Below are 20142 nucleotides of genomic sequence, written 5' to 3'. Positions count from 1 at the left end.
TAGGCCACAGGCACTGCATATCTGTCACAAACGATTGAAACATGCACATACAATTGTGGTAGATAATTTTACTTTTTTGTTCTTATGCAACTCTTTAGCTGAAGTTTACCGTATGTGAAATCACAGTTCTCACAAAATTTACAGCTTATGTTTACTCATGCCTTGGTCATTTCCTCATTAGATTATTACAATATATCCATATGAGGCAGTCCTTAAAGACTATCTGGAAATTGCATCTGGTTCTAAATATTGCAGTGCCTGCACTTCTGGGAAGTCCACAGTTTACTTATATTACATTGTTGCTGCAAGAACGGTCAATCAATCAGAATAGAGTTGGAAGGAATCTTGGAAGTCTTCTAGTCCAACCCTCTGCTCAAGCAGGAGACCCTATACCCATGATGGCGAACATATGGCACGCGTGCCACAGGTGGCACACAGCGCCCCTTTCTGTGGGAAAGCGAACCATCCCCTAGTTCAGCTTCACCGCGCATGTGCGTGTGCCTCCTGCCAACCAACTGGTCATTGGGTCTCTGCCGTGCATGCATAGGACGCATGTGGAGGGGGGCATATGTGTGTGGGTCACACACGCATTTGCAGGGGCGGGGAGCCATGTGTGGGGCCATGTGCGCATTGCATTTTTGGGGTTTGGGCACGGGTACTCACGCTTTGAGCACTCACTGTGGAAAAGGTTAGCCATCACTGCCCTATATCATGTGAGAGAAATGGCTATCTAGTCTTTTCTTAAAAACCTCCAGTGATAAAGCACCGATAATTTCTGACAACAAGCTGTTCCACTGCTTAATTGTCCTCGCTGTTAGGAAGTTTTTCCTTAATTCCAGGTTGCGTCTCTCCTTGGTTAGTTTCCATCCATTGTTTCTTGTCTTGCCTTCTGGTGCTTTGGAAAATAAGTTGACCCCCTCTTCTTTCTGGCAGCCCCTCAAATACTGGAATATTGCTATCATTAGCCTTCTTTTCTCTAAACTAGCCATTCTCTGTTTCTGCAACGGTTCTTCATATGTTTTAGTCTCCAGTTCTTTAATCATCTGTTAGATAGGTGCCCATTGTTCAAATGGAAGCAGTGTGGCTTCCATTCCCCCCCTCCCCCCGTGCAATTCAAGGGGAAATATTACCTTTAAAGCCCTAAATGATGATGATGATAATAATAATAATAATAATAATAATAATAATAATAATAATAATAATAATAATAATAATAATAATAATAATAATAATAATAATAATAAATATTTATTTCTTAGCCGCACCCTCTCCCGAAGGACTCGGGGCGGCGTACAACAAAACATAGGAAATAAATATATCGACATACATATAACAAAACATATACCAAGACATATACACGACATATACAAGGAGGAGGTGAAGTGATAGATAAAAACAAGTAAAAACACAATGTTTAAAAACCCCTAAATAAATTGAATGCAATTAAAATACCCCAAATAAAAAAACCCGTCAGGAGCGATATAGTTGGATCAAAGTTGAGCCAGGCCAGCAACGTGAAAAAGGTGGGTCTTGAGCTTTACACGAAAGGAGCGGAGGTCAGAGGTATTCCTAATATCCGGAGGGAGGTCATTCCCCAGGGCTGGGCCCGCCACAGAGAAGGCTCTACTCCTAGGCGCTGCCCCTCGACACTGTCTGATGGACGGCACCTGGAGGAGGCCCTCTCTGTGCGAGCGGATTGGTCGCAGGGATGTATGGGGCAGAATACGATCCCGCAAGTAACTAGGTCCTGAGCCATGGAGCGCTTTAAAGATTGTTATCAAAACCTTGAAACGCACCCGATAGACCACAGGAAGCCAGTGCAGCTCGCGCAGGAACGGTGTCACATGGGAGTACCTAGTACTCCCCATAATTACCCGCGCGGCTGCGTTCTGGACCAACTGTAGCCTCCGGGTGCATTTCAAGGGAAGCCCCATGTAGAGAGCGTTACAGTAGTCCAAGCGAGACGTCACCAGCGCATGAGTGACTGTGCGTAAGGCGTCCCGGTCCAGTAGGGGGTGCAATTGGCGCACCAGGCGAACCTGGTGGAACGCCCCCCTTGCCACAGCTGTCACATGGTCATCCATGGACAGCCGGGCATCCAGGAGGACGCCCAAATTGCGCGCCCGCTCCACGGGGGCAAGTTGAATGCCCCCGATGGCCAATGATGGAATTAATTGGCTGAACCGGGGAGCCGGTACCCACAGCCACTCCGTCTTGGAGGGGTTGAGTTTGAGTCGGTTGTCATCCATCCAGATCCGTACGGCTTCCACACACCGGGACATCACTTCGATGGCCTCGTTGGGGTGGTTTGGGGTGGAAAAGTACAGCTGAGTATCATCAGCGTACAGATGGTATCCCACCCCGAAACCACGGATGATCTCACCCAGCGGCTTCATGTATGTGTTGAACAGGAGTGGCGAGAGGACCGACCCCTGTGGCACCCCACAAGTAAGGGGGCGTAGGGTCGACCTCTCCTCCCCTGCCAACACACGCTGCGTCCGGCCAGAAAGGTAGGAGCCGAACCACCGCAAAACTTTTAAAGCCCTGAATGACTTGCAGGACCATGTCTCCCTGAGGGTATCCCATTCCAGGTTAGATATGATAGGCATGCTCCAAGTCCCTTCCTTTAAATGTTGTCTGGAAGGCGTTCAATAGCTGGCTTTTTCTACAAGTGTTCAGAAGGAATAAGATTGGCACGCAGCAGGTAGAATGCTGATGTTTGAGAAAGTATTGTCTTAGGGTGCCAGTAATTGTTATTGTTGGGAGTTTTGATATTTTTTATTGTTTTGTCAAGTGTTCAGGGTTGTGGTTCACAATATAAGCAGCTATATAAACATTTTAAAATAAAGTTGAATGCTTACAGGGAGTTTGGGAGACATTAGAAACTGAAGAATGCAACCTATGGTCAGATACTTTATCTGAAATTGTTTCATTGTTAACTTTTAGGTAATGTGTTGTAGATTTGGCTGGTTGAACAATCTGGTGGTCTTTTATTATCAGAGATAGCTGAGAGTTGCTGCCCCTGTACACATGTCTACAAAGACTTTAAATTTTTATTTCACTAAAATGCTTAGCAAATGGAAATAACAAACACATATCTTTTTCATAGGTACAATGGCTGCCTCCCTAATGGTGACCGGGGTCGTAGGAAAAGCAGATTTGCCCTTTATAAAAGACCTAAAGCAAATGGCGTCAAACCTAGCACTGTTCATGTGATTTCAACACCTCAAGCATCTAAGGTATTGTCACTAATTCTCAGAGCTTGGGCCTCAATGCTAAGTTTTGCCGAGCAGCAATGATTGAATGTGTTGGTATATATATATATATATGTTGTATTTGTGCTGATAGATAAATAAAGGGAGACTAGTATAGATCTATTTCAAGCTATTTAGCTCTCATCAGCTAGCCATACCCTTACTAGGATTCGAACCTGGGCTGTATTACATATTAGGCAGATGTATTAGCCAGTAAGCCACAGGCTCTCCTCCTTATCAGCTGAGCCAGGGAAATAGGTATATTTGGGCATACCAGGGGTTGTAACACAAATACACACACACACACACACACACACACACACACACACACCACTGTATTAAGTGATTATCCCTTTCTGGTGCTAGAAGGTATTTTTTGCATTGAGCGTACTTTATTGGGTCTTTGAGTACAATGATGTTTGCATTAAGAATTCTTTCATCTGGGCTAATAAATAGATGTTGACAACAATTTTCAAATCTACAATTTCTGAGCTTGAATGTTCTTTAAGCTCTGATATTCTATTTCTAATTCACGTTAGCTGTTTGATGTTATTGGAAATATACAGTCCTATTCCAATTTTCCAGAGGTTGTCCATACTCAAAGAAGTAGTATTTCCAAACACCTCCCCCCCTCCGGCCCCACATAACCATTTAGAGGGAGTTTAGGGCATTTTGAGTCTTAGAACAACTCTGGAATATATTTTACAAAATGACAAACAAAAAACAAAAAAACACCACCATGTTGAAACTTTAAAACCTCAGACTGAAATGCATTTCAAAATTTAATCCATGGACAATTATGTATGGACAATTATGAATCCTGAAATAAAAGCAAATATATTTTATTCAGGTAGACATAAATAAATAACAAATAATAATAAATATTTATTTCTTAGCCGCACCCTCTCCCGAAGGACTCGGGGCGGCGTACAACAAAACATATGAAATAAATATGTGTACAAGACAAACATATGACAGAGACATATACCGAGACATACACAAGGAGGAGGTCGGCTGATGAATAAAAAACAATTAGAATACAGTGTTTAAAAAACCCCTAAATAATTAAATATAATTAAAATACCCAATTAAAAATCAAAGTTGAGCCAGGCCAGCTACTTGGAATAGGTGGGTCTTAAGCTTAATACGAAAGGAGCGGAGGTCAGAGGTATTCCTAATATCCGGAGGGAGGTCATTCCACAGGGCTGGGCCCGCCACAGAGAAGGCTCTACTCCTAGGCGCCGTCCCCCGACACTGTCTAGTGGACGCCTGGAGGAGGCCCTCTCTGTGCGAGCGGATTGGTCGCAGGGATGTATGGGGCAGAATACGATTCTGAATCCCACATGAATCCCACTCTAGGATAAACTATATAAATATTAAGATCTTTCCAATTTTTTTGCAATATGTTGAAGCTGCACCCATACTGTTTCAGATCACGCTCCAGTGATTATTATGCTCAAATTAGAAGAGATGATTCATTTACTTAGAAATTATGTTTTAATCTTATAATGCCATGCAATGCATTAGCAAAGCAACAACTAACTCAAACTTTGAGAAACTTTGAGAAATAATATAAATGGAACATTAGTAAGGGTGAGACGGGATATTGTCAAAGCAATAGTAAGGGAACATGAGATGAGCACAATTTAAAAAACATGACTGCAAAAAACAACTACACTTTATTCAGAAGTTAACAATATAGCAAAACACATAACAGAACCGTATCAGTGAGTATAATATACAAACAGATGGAAAATAAAAGGAGAGATTATTTGCAGACAGATGAAATCTGCAAATTATTTTCTGCCAAGTAAATATAACATTCCCAGAATTCATTCCAGAAGATGTACAATTTTTGGAATCTCCTTTCTCTGTTTCAGAAATCTCTGAAGTCTTTAGTTCTATTCAAAATGGAAAACCTACTGGCCCTGATTGACGGTCAGGGGAATTTTATAAAGAATTTAAAGATGTGTTAATATTTTTATTTTTATACAATAGTTTGTACCAAGAGGACTCTTTTCCAGAGTCTTGAAAACAATCTAAGATTATTTTGATCATTAAAATGGCTACAAATTCACAGAAATTGTCATTTTATAGGCCCAATTCACTACTCAATGTGGATTATAAACCATACACAAAATTGTTAGCTAACCACTGATTATAAGTGACATAATTCATATATTTAACATATGAATGTAAATTTATATTTAAATAATATTTTATTCCAATACAACTATCCAATCAGAAAACTATTGACTACTATGGAAATTAGTAAAACTAATTAAGCTTCAATAGTAATGTATCTTTTTGATATATTTAAAGTTTAAAGTCTTTGCTTCTCTGGAAATAGCATTTTAAAAACCAAATATTAAATAAATCTAGATTTGGGGCTGGCTGTTGTAAGATGATTGAACATATATATGGAACAACTAAAGTGCAGATAAGACTTAATAGCTTTGATTCAGATTCTATTGTGATTTTAAAAAGTATCAAGCAGGGTTATCTCTCATCACAGGGGTGTCAAACTCGATTTCATTGAGGGCGCATCAGGGTTCTGTTTGACCTCGGTGGGCCGGAGATGGGTGTGGCTGGAGTGGGTGTGACCATGGTGGGCGTTTGACACAGGCTCAAGATGCATTTTCCCCCTTTGCATTCAAAAAAGCTATTCCAGACAATGGAAGATTTACTTTCTGGCACAAATAGTCTCAATTGCATAATGTAGAGATTAAAGACATGTAGAGTCCCCAGCTGCTATGGGGCTTAGATGGCTTTGGTCAAGTCAGCAGGTCAACCTTGACACCCTCAGCAGGTTTTGGCTAGCAGAGGCACCGTGGGCCGGTCCTTTGATATTTCCAGGCCAACCGTGGGCCAGATCTAAGCAGCCGTGGGCCGGATCATGTGATAAAGATACACCCTTTTGGTGTAAAACGTTTTGGAAATTAGTAACATTACTAAACCAAAAATTGATGTCCCCAAGTTGGCTTATTGCATTTATTTTTAAGCTTAAGGTTTCATCTTGTAAATGAAGAACTTATCTGTGTAATTTTAGCAGTCAAAACAATAATTGCACAACATTGGAAAATTAGATAACATTTGAGATTTGAATTAGCAAGGTCTCTTCAATTACCACATTAGAAAAAAAATCACAGATAAAGTTAAAATACGTAGTGAGACATCAGAAGCAGTACAATAGTTTTGTCAAATCTCCAAAGCACCTGAGGGTAGAACAAGAAGCAATGGGTGGAAACTAATCAAGGAGAGAAGCAACTTAGAACTGAGGAGAAACTTCCTGACAGTTAGAACAATTAATCAGTGGAACAGCTTGCCTCCAGAAGTTGTGAATGCCCCAACACTGGAAGTCTTTAAGAAGATGTTGGATAGCTATTTGTCTGAAATGGTATAGGGTTTCCTGCCTAGGCAGGGGGTTGGACTAGAAGACCTCCAAGGTCCCTTCCAACTCTACTATTGTATTGTATTGTAAATTTGGATGGATTTTATGGTTTATCTCAATAACAACAGACCAGCATATAGTATATTTGCATATATGATACTGTACATTTGTATATGCAGTATCTGTCTCTTTATTTACATTGTAGTAATACTGTTTTGTATGTTCTGTATCTTTTTTTTCTTTAAATGCAATTTGGATTTATAGTTACCTGATACTGTTGGATTTATAGTTACCTGATACTGTTTCTAATCACAGTTTAATAAATATAATGGGAAAACTTTTTCGAAGGAGTTTTTATGCTTTTAAAATTACTGTATAAGATATGACTTCTGGGTGTCTGCCCAGAAAACAGTGATAAAATGAATTACAACTAGTGCTCTTTCTGAAATGAATAAATACTTCTGAAATCTTTAGCAAAGCTTTTACTTTATATTGCTTTTCTGGTGGCTTAAGGAGCTGTGGCCTAAACCAAAAGAACTAAATGTAATTTTGCATGTTCTATAGTAGCATGGTTTCCAAACACCGAACAATACTGTTCCCTTCTTTGAATAAAATCCATGTTAGAATAAAAGCTTGCATATTTTAGAGACAGTTTCTTAGTACTGAATTCTTCTTCTTCTGTAAACTAAATGTAAATTCCTATTGATCTGTTTTATTGAATAAGATCTGTTTGGGGTATGTTTAGTACACCATGGAAGCTATGTGATATAATCAACTGCACTGTACAGGTAGTCCTCGATTTACAACAATTCATTTAGTGACCATTCAAAGTTACAACGGCACTGAAAAAAGTGACTTATGACCATTTTTTACACTTATGACTGTTGCTGCATCTCCATGGTCACATGATCAAAATTCAGGTGCTTGGCAACTGGTTAATATTTATGATGGTTGTGGTGTTCCAGGATCATGGGATCACCTTTGTAACCTTTTGACAAGCAAAGTCAATGGGCAAGCCAGATTCACTTAACAACCGTGTTACTAACTTAACAACTGCTGAGAGTCACTTAACAACTATGGCAAGAAAGGTCATAAAATGGGGCAAAATTCACTTAATTGTCTCACCTAAAAATAGAAATTTTGGGCTCAATTGTAGTCAAAAGTTGAGGACTACCTGTAGTTGGTTGTCTCCCTTTCCAGGCATATCTTTTCTCCTGACACTTTAGCAAGGATCTCTAATAGCATGATCCCTTTGTGTTTCTTGACAGTATATTTGAAAAAGTGCCTGGAGAAGTAAATAATTAACTATTAGTTAAACTTGCACAGGCAAAATACCCAGTGAACTCATTAAACCTTACAGATTAGATCAGACTAGGATACGAACATCATGTAGATCAGTACTACTTTTATTGTAAAGTTTCAATAACAGAATATTTCACTTTCCTTCCCTCCCTTTATCTTTGGGCGTACGAAACCTCTTAGAGTTTTACTCACATCACATTGTTATCCCAAGCACAGGCTTAACTTACCATTGCTTTGGCAGTGGCTTTTTCTTGTGCCTCTGTCCTCTACACAGCCTGCCCATTGCATTCTAAAAATTGGACGTGCACATACAATATGTGGATATTGTCCACATTGGCTAAAGCTGCTTTCATGGAAGAAAGGGAGGTAGGAATTGAAATTGACAAAATGCCTCAGTTCTGAGTTTCTGGCTCTTCTTCATTTTGAACATTAAAAGGCAGCTTCTTCTACCATGAGTACCACTATTCCTTTATAGAGATACTTTACTTAAAATAAGTATTTAAATTGATTGCCACTAAGAGACTGTAAACTGACAGCCAAATCCTGCAAAATGTTAGTGAGATATAAATAGACATCACTCCCTGCTTTATAAGTTGGAAGACAGACAAGGGCATAACGCTGCTTTTCCGAATATATAATTATTCTGGAACCAGAAATGCATATTTATGGCAAGTGACTAAAAAGCGCTCCCAACACGTCATCTGCTTTTCCCAAGTCCTCCTTTTCATTGTATCTTTTTATTTATGTATTCATTAAGCTTATATGCCACCCAATTTGCCTAGAGGTGACTAGACAGTTTACATTCAATTAAAAACAACAAGATAAAACGTTGAAAACATTAAAACAATAAATAGTAGCACTAGAAATGAGTTAAAATTGACAAAGATGGGAGGGAAGGGAGCAGGTTACACACAGGGATGGGTTGGGATTTATTTTACTCCATTAACCCCCTCCAGACTGACATGCCCCAATTGGGGCCGCAGACCAGTTTGCAAAACCAGCTCTCCAGGCCCTTTCAGAAGGGCAAAAGCCTTTTTCTGACTGACTATATTTGTACTCTTAGGAGTTAAATGTGAGCTGAGAAAACACTAATTAAAACATCATTCTAATCATTTTAGGATTTGTCTCTTTCTCTGACTCATATACATACACAATTTTCAGTAGAGATTGCAAAAATGCAGCATAATAGAGCTGGGTAGGTATTTATATTCAAGGGAAAAAAGGTGATTCGGAGTCTGTAGGGATGCCCACGTTGTATTTGCTGATAGGGCCCAAGATTGACTCAGCCTTCCATCCTTCCGAGGTGGGTAAAATGAGGACCCAGATTGTTGGGGGCAATAGGCTGACCCTGTAAATCGCTCAGAGAGGGCTGGAAAGCACTTGGAAGCGGTATATAAGTAAGTGCTCTTGCTATTGCTAACTCCATAAAGAAGTTTCCTCAGTCCCAGGAAAAGACAGATATTAATAGACTGAGAAATCAGAGGGATAATAATGCAGATTTATTAGACCAGCAGGAAACTTCTCATATCAGGATTGCAAAATAATCTCTAACCATTAGGAATAAATCACAACTTGTGTTTTATACAAACAACAGAAACAGATTGCGAACAATGGGAGAGGTCGAGGCAATGAACAGAAATTTAGACAATGAAATGCAAAATAGATTTCATTGATTACTCGACATAATGTTGGGTATTGATTGAAAGAGAAAATTGTTATTGGTTTCTTCTTTTTATATGGTGGTAAATTGAGGGCATTGTGCATTTCTGTTTTTAAAATAACAAAATAGTTGTGCCCAACAGCCACTTGTGCTTTAGGCTGGGAAAGAAATTGAAGAAGCAATCAAGTTTACGAGGAAAAGAGAATGCCTGCCTTTGAATGACAGTGGCAGTTGGAGTACAGGTAGTCCTTGAGTTACGACTGTAACAGAGCCTGCTTATGATCAGAAGTTAGGAAAGCCGTTATACTGTGACTCCCTGCCCTGTATATACATTTCTCAAGAGATCAATGAGGTATTCTGTTAGTCTCCTTTTTGGTATTGTAGATTGATTTTTTCTGATTTGTTGGCCACTGTGTCATTCTCCGGATTTGCTGGCATAGCTTAATTAGAACCTTTACTGGTTATTCTTCTGCTGCTTCAATGGGCATTCCCATCAGTTGCTATAGCTGAGTTGGTAATGAATGGAGTGCTGATCTAACTTCATCTTCTAGTACTAGGGATTCTTGTAAGTAGGGAATTTCTTCTAAAATATCTTGAATGTTGACATCACAACTGTATAGTGTTTCAATATGTTCCCTCCATCTTCCTTTGATCTTCTTTGAATAGTTATTATCTGCCTAGTGGCATGCTTTAGTATACCAATTCAAGGTTAGAATTTCCTTCTGAATTCAGAAATCTTTTGAAAGAGTCCTTGTTTTCCCATGTCTGTTTCCATCTTCAGTTTTTTGCCAATGTAATACTGTTTTGTGTCGTTTCTAACAGCTCTCTAAAACTCTTTGTTAAGTTCATTTCTTAGATTTTTTTTCTTTCTTATTCTGTCTTCTTTTCTCATTTTAGCAATTTCCAACAAATCCTGGATTTGTTCTGAAATCCAGTTTTCTTTTTTTCTCTGTCTTCATATTTGGCAGACTCATATCTTTACAGGTAGTCCTCATTTAATATCCAGTCATTTAGCAGCCGTTTGAAGTTACAACAGACCTTCCCAAAAGTTATTTGACCTCATTTTGAAATCGCAGTGCCCCCATGGTCATTGGCCCTTACAACTGATCATAGGGATGCTGCAGCACTCCCTGTCTCTCTTCCCCCTTGATCTTGCACCACTGGGTACCTGACGGAGTGGTGTCCCACCTCTCCATCATCCATCACTCTTACCCTCTGAAGATTTCTGGACCTCATATTGGGAAAGGAGGGCAGTCCATACATGTCTGGACCATGTGACTGCTTCCTGGAAATAGTCACCATTTTCAGAATGGCCACAATTCCTTGCAATTGCCCCAAAATTTCATAACTTCTTTGGGGAGAAAAACCCAAGGGCCTTGGAGACCCCAAGGGCAACAAGAGGAGCACAAGATGTCTCCGGTTGGGAAGGCCTTGGGAGGCCTGCATCAGCAGTAGGGAGTGGTGGCATTCCAGATATTTTGGGTTACACCCAGGGTGCTTATCACTATCTTTGTTTTCTATTGCCACAGATCTTTCTACTTCTATTTGCAGGTCTTAGTATTTTGTGTCCCCCCCCCCCCCCCAGTGCTTTCTCTTCTATACTGCTGTCTCCAGGGACTGTCATATTATTATCATAGGGATATTCTAGGATTTAGTTGTTTTACCCTACTTTGATTTAACTGACAATTCCATGTTAGAACCTGCTTTAAATAATTCTAGATGTATGCATACTCTGTCTTACTCCAGGCCATTGCCTTAAATGTATTGTTTGTTTTAATGTCCAGTATACATATTTGTTTACTGGGCTCTAAGCTAGTTTTATTGAATCAATATATAATTATTGTATTGTATTGTGGTTTTTGTTTAGTTTTTGTTTGGTGCTGTGCCATGGAAATAGTGTGTAATTTATTATTGGTGCTGTTGTTTATTAGTAGAAGTTTCTAGAAGTTTCCTTTAAAGGAAGTCCTAAGTAGAGTGCTTTGCTGTTTTCTAGAGGTGATAAGAGCATTATTTTTGAAAAGATTTCAATTCCAATCTGTAATCTACTTCTTAATAGATAATAGCAGTGCTTCTGAAACTTTCCCCCCAAAACAATATGTTTCTGTTGGTGCTAAATCTGTATGTAATAAATCTATATGCAATTACTTTTTACATTTTGTTAATCCTGGAATGTACTCTTGCTTGACTTTCTTAAAAACATTGTCCTCTCCAATTGCAATTTATAGTCCCTTTCTCGTTGATTTATTTGAAGAAAGATGGGTTTGTAGAATTGTTTGTTTGCAGTATTTGTTCATTTTGTAATGTCTGATATTTATGAATTTTGACCACTTGTATTTTTACAAAAAAAAAAGCAACAACAAGAAGTCCATGCAGTGTTCTTTATACTGCCATAATAGGAAATTGGTATGTGGTTGGACAATGTTTCATCCCCACCCCCCACCCCCAGTAATTGATTTCTATCAACTTCAATAATATTTTAGTCTAGCTGTCATCCTTTCATGTCCTATAATATGTCTTATAAATTCTGATCCTGTAATTGTAAGACCATAGTTCCATAATTGCAAGAACATATCTTGAGTTTGTCTGGAACAGATGGGAACAGAATAACCATTTTATATTGTTCAGGAGGAAAAAGTCAGTGCAGCTTATCTGTGTATCCAAGAATGACAGATTTTTCTGTATTCTGATAATTTGGCTACTAATGTACCTTTGTAAGACTAACTGCTTTTCAGTGTGTGCAGTACACTGATTCTTCATTCTTTTCTTAACTCTGGATCTCAAAATGTCTCATTTGTTTTTAATGTAAACTATTTCGTGTATATTGGACTCCCTGAAAAATCATGTTTTCTTCTATTGGAATGTGTCTATATCAGTCACTTCACTTTTATGACTATTTACTAATTTGTTTCTCGGCATTAATAATCTTCAGCGGCATTTGGGATTTATGGTATAACTTGGATTAATATGAGAATATAGCCAACTTCACATAAGATTCCTTCAGTTTTTGTTTATAAATTACTTTCGTTCCTAACAGAATAGTTTTATGAGGTATCAAGAAATTCTGCTTGTCTTATTTACCAGTATAAGTTGTTTTTTTCTGTTTTAATGGATAGATCCTTTGTGTGTTTAGCTACTTCTGAAATGTGCCATATTCCACTAGGGAGGTCTGTTTTCTCTTGGCAATATCTTGATGCTTCAGGCAAGTTAGGGAACATTCTAATTAGATATGCTGTATGATATTTTGCACAAACATAATGTTATATACTATATGTTATTTCGCACAAATATGATGTTAATATATTTGCCTTCCTAGGATTTTCAGTTTTGTTCATTTGAATCAATATTTTATTTTATACATCTTTTTACCTGCTGCAATAATACCTTTAGAATTATCCATGCACTTCCTGGGCATTCACTATGTAGCTTAGAAGCATTCCTTTTAGGCAAAGTGTTTATTTCTTTGTAATATGTTGCCTAAGGAAGGCTTTCTGGCTTCACATCAGCCACAGGAACAATTAGAAAGCTCCCTATTCTGGATGCTGCAGAAATCCATTCCACTATAGCACCTGTCAGTGACGTGCGGTGAGGTTTATGGCTGGTGAGGCTGGTGACGTCATCAGGAAGGCGGGGGAATGGGACCACGTGTGCTGGAGGCTGAGGCTGCCTCAGCCTCCAGCACACGTGATCCCATTTCCCACCTTCCTGAGCGCGCTCCGCCAGCTTGCGCTCCGTGATCCCCAACAGCAGCTGCTTTTCAGTGCTTTTCTGTGCGTCTGGCTTTTAGGACATCCGGCTATCTACCTAAACGCCAGACGCACAGAAAAGCACTGAAAAGCACTTCGCCTCCAAGCCACTTTGTCTTGATGATGTCGCCGACGTCGCTGCTGAGCGCGGCCCGACGGAGGTAACCAGAGTGGCGCCGAGGGGTCCGGGTGGACGAAAGAGTGAGCGATCAAGCGATGGAGGATCAGGTAGCCTGATCCTCGGTCACTCGTCCGCCGGACTGCCTCGGCGCCACTCTGGCTACTTCCGTCCATCCGTGCATGGCAGCTGCGGCAACATCATCAAGCCCCTGCCACTTCTGGACTTCTATTGCAGTCGCGAGGAGCGCGCAAAGTACAGCGGAGGCAGGAAGGTTATTGGCGCTTCCGAGAACCCTCCTGCCTCCGCCGGTTGCCCAGCTGGCACCGCCCCGCGCGCACTCCTCCTCCCTCCTCTTCCTCTTATATATATGAAACTCCCTTGTGGATATTATTATTATATATTATTATTTCATAATGAGAGGTGAGGCTCTGCCTCCCCTGCCTCCCCTGACCACATGTCCCTGGCACCTGTAATGTTGACAGCAGACTTGCAAAGTATTTATTATGTTGCAACTTGGTCTGAAAAATCTATTATCTAGACAGATCAAAGCAGGTGCTGGGTTGTTTTTTTGGATGACATATACTCTTGTTTGTGTTTCATTGTCCTCTGCATTGCTTGTAATTACACCTAGCTATTTTCCTCCATTCACATGTTACAGGGAAACCATAGTGAAGGAGCGAACAAGTTGCCTAACTTTACTTGCGGCTTTTCTTTTTGAATGGTCATTTAAACCTTCCGCTGTCTCTTTTTAGGGAGATATTTGCATTTTAATAACTTCTAATATGAAGAATACTATTTATGATGCAGAGTATTAACCCAACACTTTTGGAATATTATCTCAATTATTTTTATAGTAATTGAATGAGACAAGTCTAAAGCATAGTATATTATCCTATGAGAAAAATAATGCATTTCCTAAAATTATCTTGTAGTTTATATTCTTGTTGAAGTGAAAATTAGGGACCAATATGTAACTCCAACACAAATCAGTGCAGTATTTTCTGTATTACGCGTTATCTCCCATTGTGGTTTTCATAATTGGATAAATATACAGTGTGACAATCGTATCTTTTTAGCTCTCTGAAGTTTTGCTAAACATTCAACATTGCTTTTTTGAATCATGGTAGAGGTTTTTTGGGTGTTTGTATGTGTCTTTTAGTCTGTTCTGACTCCTGGAAACTGCCTGGATTTGTCCCTGCAATTTTCCTGGCAAGATTTCAGAAGTGGTTTGCCATTGCCTTCTTTCCTGGACTGAGAGAAAGTAACTGGCCTAAGGTCATTCAACTCACTGTGTGCCTAAGGCAGAACTACAATTCACAGTCTCCTGGTTTATAACCTTAATACCTTAACCACTACACTATATTAGCTCTTCTTTTTAATTGATACATACAGATAAATGATCAATAGCAAAGAAAGAGACAGGAAAAAAAGTAAACAATACTGTTTCTGTAATTGAGGTGATAATATCCCTACTAACTGTGCAATGTTCATTCTTTCTCCATTCTGTGATGAGAGCAGGAGCTGACAAGCAGAAATATAGTTTGCCAGGTAGTGTAGGATAAAGGTATAACTTGTATGCGGTGCAAGGCTTTTTGCATTTCTGTATTCAGTTTGGGATGTAGGTAAGCTAGCAGGAATGCATGTATCTATATTTTGAATGTTGGCTAGGGTCCAGCGGTCCATATAATAACAAAAAAAAAGTTTTTTATCCTTGCCTATTTATTAAGTTCTGGTTTCTGCATCTGTCTTGGTACTATTTGAATATTAAAAGCCTTCTATATATTTATAGAATATAACTGGAACTCCTTTTAAAGCTATGAATAATTCTTTTTTGCTTTCTTCTTAATAGCCACCGAGCTTTCATTTTAAAGAATGTTAACTTAATCAAGAATAATGGGTTATGTAGCTCAAAGGCCCTTTAATGGTTTGTATTTAGAAAGAAATGTTGAAAGAAACCTGATAAAGGCACCAAAGTCCTATGAATGTGGTTTTTGAATTGTACAAATAGTTTCAGTGAAATAAGATTAAGTGCATGTAGTACTAAATGAATAGTTGTTTTAGAAACACAGGACGTTAATTTTCTGTAATTACCAACCAAGGACACCCTGTATCTATGTGGTAGGAACATATATATAATTTACCTAGTAAAAAATAGAACTAAAAAACAGGCTTGCTAAAGGATATTTCAGAATGCCAATCTATGAAGCTGGGGTTGGCTTGTAATCTATAATCAACTATTTCCAAATAACCTTTCAAACATATTCTTAATTCTAATTGCTTGACTGGAAGTGGCTGAATGTTTTTCACCTGTACCTGGATTCTTAAGCATATCACGCTAAGCGTGTGATAGATTGAATTTAAGAAATATTTAGGAGATTATGTCATTTAAAATGAGGAAAATAGCAGATGCAGATACTGTCTGTTTGGGAACATTAAGATGCATAGTCAGCTCTGTAATTGATTCATATAAACATATTTGGTTCACCTTTTGAAATGAGCTCTTTTGGTTTATGTTTAACGATAAAATTCTGAGTAAGAGGAGCATTAGAGACATTTTTTCTTTATATTGGTGGAAATTCTATCTTGAAGCTTTGATAAGTTCTAATACTTGCAAAATAACTAAAATAGATTAATTATATGACTAGACAGTCACAAAGGTGCTTTTCCAAAAGGAAATTGAACTATTTTTTTTCCTTTGAGGATTGAGGTTTTGCTTCTCATCCAAGAAGCTTCATCAGTCAGAATTGCAATAGGACTTGACACCGGATTGCACGTGCACACTTGTGTCCTGCAGTCGTGCGTGGCGCCCCCACCGCACATTCCTTCTTTTGTGTTCCGTTTTCATGCCTTTGGGTGCAGGGAAGCGGGCCTTGCATGGCATCCTGGCTCTGCGCTCTGCTCCTATCTCCCACCCTTTCCTTCCCATTGTTCTCCCCCGCCCTCGCCTGCCAAATTTAAACACAGGTGTGGGCTCCGGGCTGCAAAGTTGAATGCTTCAATTCCTTCTACGAAACTTACTGGCTCTGTGCTCTGTAGCCCGTCCAGGCCCTGCTTGCCTGGGCGCCTCCCATTGCCACGGGAGGCTGGGCGCCATCCCATTGTTTGCTCTATAAAGTTTCTTGTGATAGCAAATACTGTAGGTTTAAAACCTGAAATAGAATGTTGAATATATCTGTAAAAAATAGGTTTTCATATGTAAAATATGAATCTCCTCTAGAAAAACTTCATCAAGCAGTATTTCCAATGTAAAATATATAAAACAATAATACTGTAGAAGTGAAATCACAGAAAGGCACTTTCTTTTCTTGACTTTGTGAAGTAGATAATACTAATTTTTTTTAAAAACTATTGAAGTGTAGATCTCAGTATTTTCTACTTGCTGTCCCGTTCAAAAACTCATAAATGATTATATCTTACATGGGAGATAATTTAATTTAATTTTTATTTGTTATGATTACACTTAATGACTGCAATATATGCTGTACTGTACCTAAAATTAAAAACTCAATTTGAAGAATGTAGTCATGTTTGTAATTGTATTTACAAGTGTTTTATACTGTTCTTTCCCTGGCAGAAATGTTATTTAAATAAAGCAGAGAATGTTTTATTCCACAGGCCATCAGTTGTAAGGGCCAACACAGTATCTCCTACACGTTATCACGAAATCAAACCATTGTAGTAGAATATACGCATGATAAAGATACTGATATGTTTCAGGTAAGTTTATTAACATTACATAAAAGTAGTTGCTTGTGGAAACGTAAAATAGATTTCTTAAAGAGATTTTAATGTTTTGTATGCGCCTAATGATTTGGAAATTTGTCATATGAAAAGTAATTCTCAGAAAGTTTTTATACTGTACCTTGTCTGTCTTTTATATTAAGAACACATGCACTACCATGCTGGATCTGACCTCTGGACCATCTAATCCAGAAGTCTATTCTCATAGGACCAACCAACTACCCAAGGAAGCCTCCTAGCCTCCTAGTAGATGGCCTTTAGAGACAGTCACACTGCCTTTAAGGCTAATAGCCATTGATCCTAGTATTGCACTGTTCTCAGATTTTATAAATTTGGTGTGAAATAATCTGTAAAATTAAAATATTACAATTGCTGAAGAAGAATGTTAATTGCTTCTCTGTCCAGTCTTCGTATAGGAAAATATACCGTTTATGTATAATTGCAAAAGAGACCTATTTCGTAGTTCTCTTACAAGTTACAGCAATGTACACTAGGAGGCTGTGGTCAGTTGTGTAGTTCCCTAGCTTAAATGTATGCAACAAAATATTTTCAAGATAGTGATATGTAACTGCATTTCCATGCATTTTCTGCCACTGAAGAGTTTTTCATGTGGAATATTTAAAACATTCTTTTATAGCAGATCTTTTGAACAATTATACACGTTTCCTGTTATGTACTTAATGGGTCATGCTTTTGAAAGTTAGTTGGTTGACACATGAGCAGTTCAGGAATAATGTTCCTGAACTTGGATGGATCTTATTCAAGCATTTTTGAACGCTCTCTCAATGAGAACTAGTGATAGCTGCATTGTTTATATTTTGGTCTTCTCAATATTATTTTGAAAGTGTGTCCATGTACACCACGTAGTGTACATGGCTAGTATAACAAATCCACAGAAGCACCCCAACTCCCCACTCCATCTGGAAAGCCCTTAATTAATTTTCAAGATTTCTTTGGAAATAGATGGATTCAAGTTTTTCTTTGGATTTTTTAAATGATTTCTCTTACTTCAGTGATTTTCCAAGCTCAGAACATGTAGTGCTATTTGTTAAATTGATTTCCTATTTATTTTTTGAAAAGCTCAGACAGGCTTCATAAGACTAAGTCTCCCATCTAGGAATTAATCATGTCATATCACCCTTGTCTTCAGCAATTAAATGCTTCCTATACATTGACTCTAATCCACAATGTAAAACAAAAAGTGTTTATACCACAAGATAAGCATTCCTGAACCAGCTAGAGCTTTCTGAGAGTGATAATACTTGCTGAAATTATACAGTCTTGAGGTAGTTGATAGTATCTGATACAAAACTTAATGTAAACCTGAACGACACCAGATAAACAAGAACAATCATAGAAGAAACAATAACTAACTCAAAAGCAATCCAGAAAGAAGTGATGCCTCAATCAAGGCTGGTCGGACAAGCTTCCTCACCTATACAATCAATAATCTCCCCTCCTCTGTGCACTGATAATGTTACCTATCTTGGTAATGAAATGTCTGTAGGAAGAAAAGCAAGCTCAGAGAATGCCAAGAACCCAGCACCTCAGCCCTGAACTACATATTTTCACTATGGCAACTATCTGACACAGCCTGGTATTAAGCCTTCCTTGGTAGCCTGGACAACCAGGACTTGCTTCGGAGGCAAGTGAACAGATTGGATTGCCCCATTCCCTCTTTGCCAGTGCACTTTATTTCCATGCTAGGACAGGGAGTCCCTTCCTCCATAACTGGAATGGAAATGTAATGGACTGATGGAGAGGGACAGATTGTTCCACTTTTTCATCAATTTGCTTGACAGAAGGCCATTAAAAAGATACCCTGAATTTCTACGTGGGCTACAGATAGGAGGGGATTGTCCCTCCTTCCTGTCTGTTAGCAGCCTAGTTGTTTTTTGGAGCATATTTCCAACACTGGTCTCGTAGTTGACAAAGTAAGTCAGATGGATATTCAAATGGGGAAAAAACACTGTGTGTGGCAACATGTTTCACATTTTTCACCTATTACAGGGGTGTCCAAACTTGGCAACTTTAAGATTTGTGGACTTCAACTCCCAGAATTCCCCAGCCAGCTCTGCTGGCTGGGGAATTCTGGGAGTTGAAGTCCACAAGTCTTAAAGTTGCCAAGTTTGGACACCCCTGACCTATTAGAATGAAAGCTATCAGATAAAGTAGTGTCATGTCTGAATGGCAAACAATGCATGAAATTGAAAGTGTAGGTTTTTTTTCAGGTAACTCATCTGGCAAATAATGGTTTTTTTTAAAAAAATACAATTGAATTTTTTTCAGCAATAGTACTACGTTTTGATATGTTTTCCTGTAATTTAATGAGCTACTTTACCCAGAGAGTTGCCTAGATGAATTTTTTAAAATGGATCTAGAAAGTAATACTTAATAAAGTAATTTATCAGACCAAACTGTATTACAGAACGGTTGTTTGGTGGGGCGGTGGCGGGAGGGGGAGTATGGAGCATTGTTTATTTTAATTTGAGTTCTTTACTAAAGAAAAGGGGGGGGGAATCAAATAAATACATAAAAGTTCTAGACAATAATTGCACCTGTGGCAGTATTCTATTAATATTACATGAAAAAGACATACTTCAGGCACAGATTTTAAAAAGTGTATGTAGGCTTCAGATATCTCATACTTTTAAAGCAAGTCCAGGCTATCAAAAACAAATATACTGTGATAGCATATTCTTAAATAAAACATAATGGGACAAACATTTTTGAGGACTTGCACATAGGCAAAACAAATGTCCTCAACTTATGACCACAGTTGGAACCAGAATCTTAGTTGTTAAGGGAAATGTCACGTGATTGTTTTGCTCAATGATCATAACTCTGGCACTTTTAGTTGTTAAGCAATCTCTCAGACTGTTAAGCAGAGTCCCGGGAAAGTCATGCAGGATGCCTCAGGGGGTTGGGGA

General features: G+C 38.7%; 1 protein-coding gene across 3 annotated transcripts in view; it reads left to right on the top strand.

Annotated features, from left to right (window-relative positions):
- PELI2 (pellino E3 ubiquitin protein ligase family member 2) overlaps window positions 1-20142 on the top strand; it is a 61590-nt gene that overhangs the window by 29082 nt on the left and 12366 nt on the right. For 2 of the 3 annotated variants that reach the window (XM_081939715.1, XM_081939713.1), the window contains exons 2-3: window positions 3110-3239; window positions 17087-17188. In XM_081939715.1, coding sequence (XP_081795841.1) covers window positions 3110-3239; window positions 17087-17188 — 232 coding nt within the window. The remainder of the gene's footprint in view (window positions 1-3109; window positions 3240-17086; window positions 17189-20142) is intronic. The other variant, XM_081939714.1, reaches the window with a different exon arrangement.

This window comes from Natrix helvetica (assembly GCF_964273705.1).
Source record: "Natrix helvetica genome assembly, chromosome: 1".
Lineage (NCBI taxonomy): Eukaryota > Metazoa > Chordata > Lepidosauria > Squamata > Natricidae > Natrix > Natrix helvetica.
Note: the sequence above shows the minus strand (reverse complement) of the source record. Positions and strands in the feature narration are given on the sequence as shown.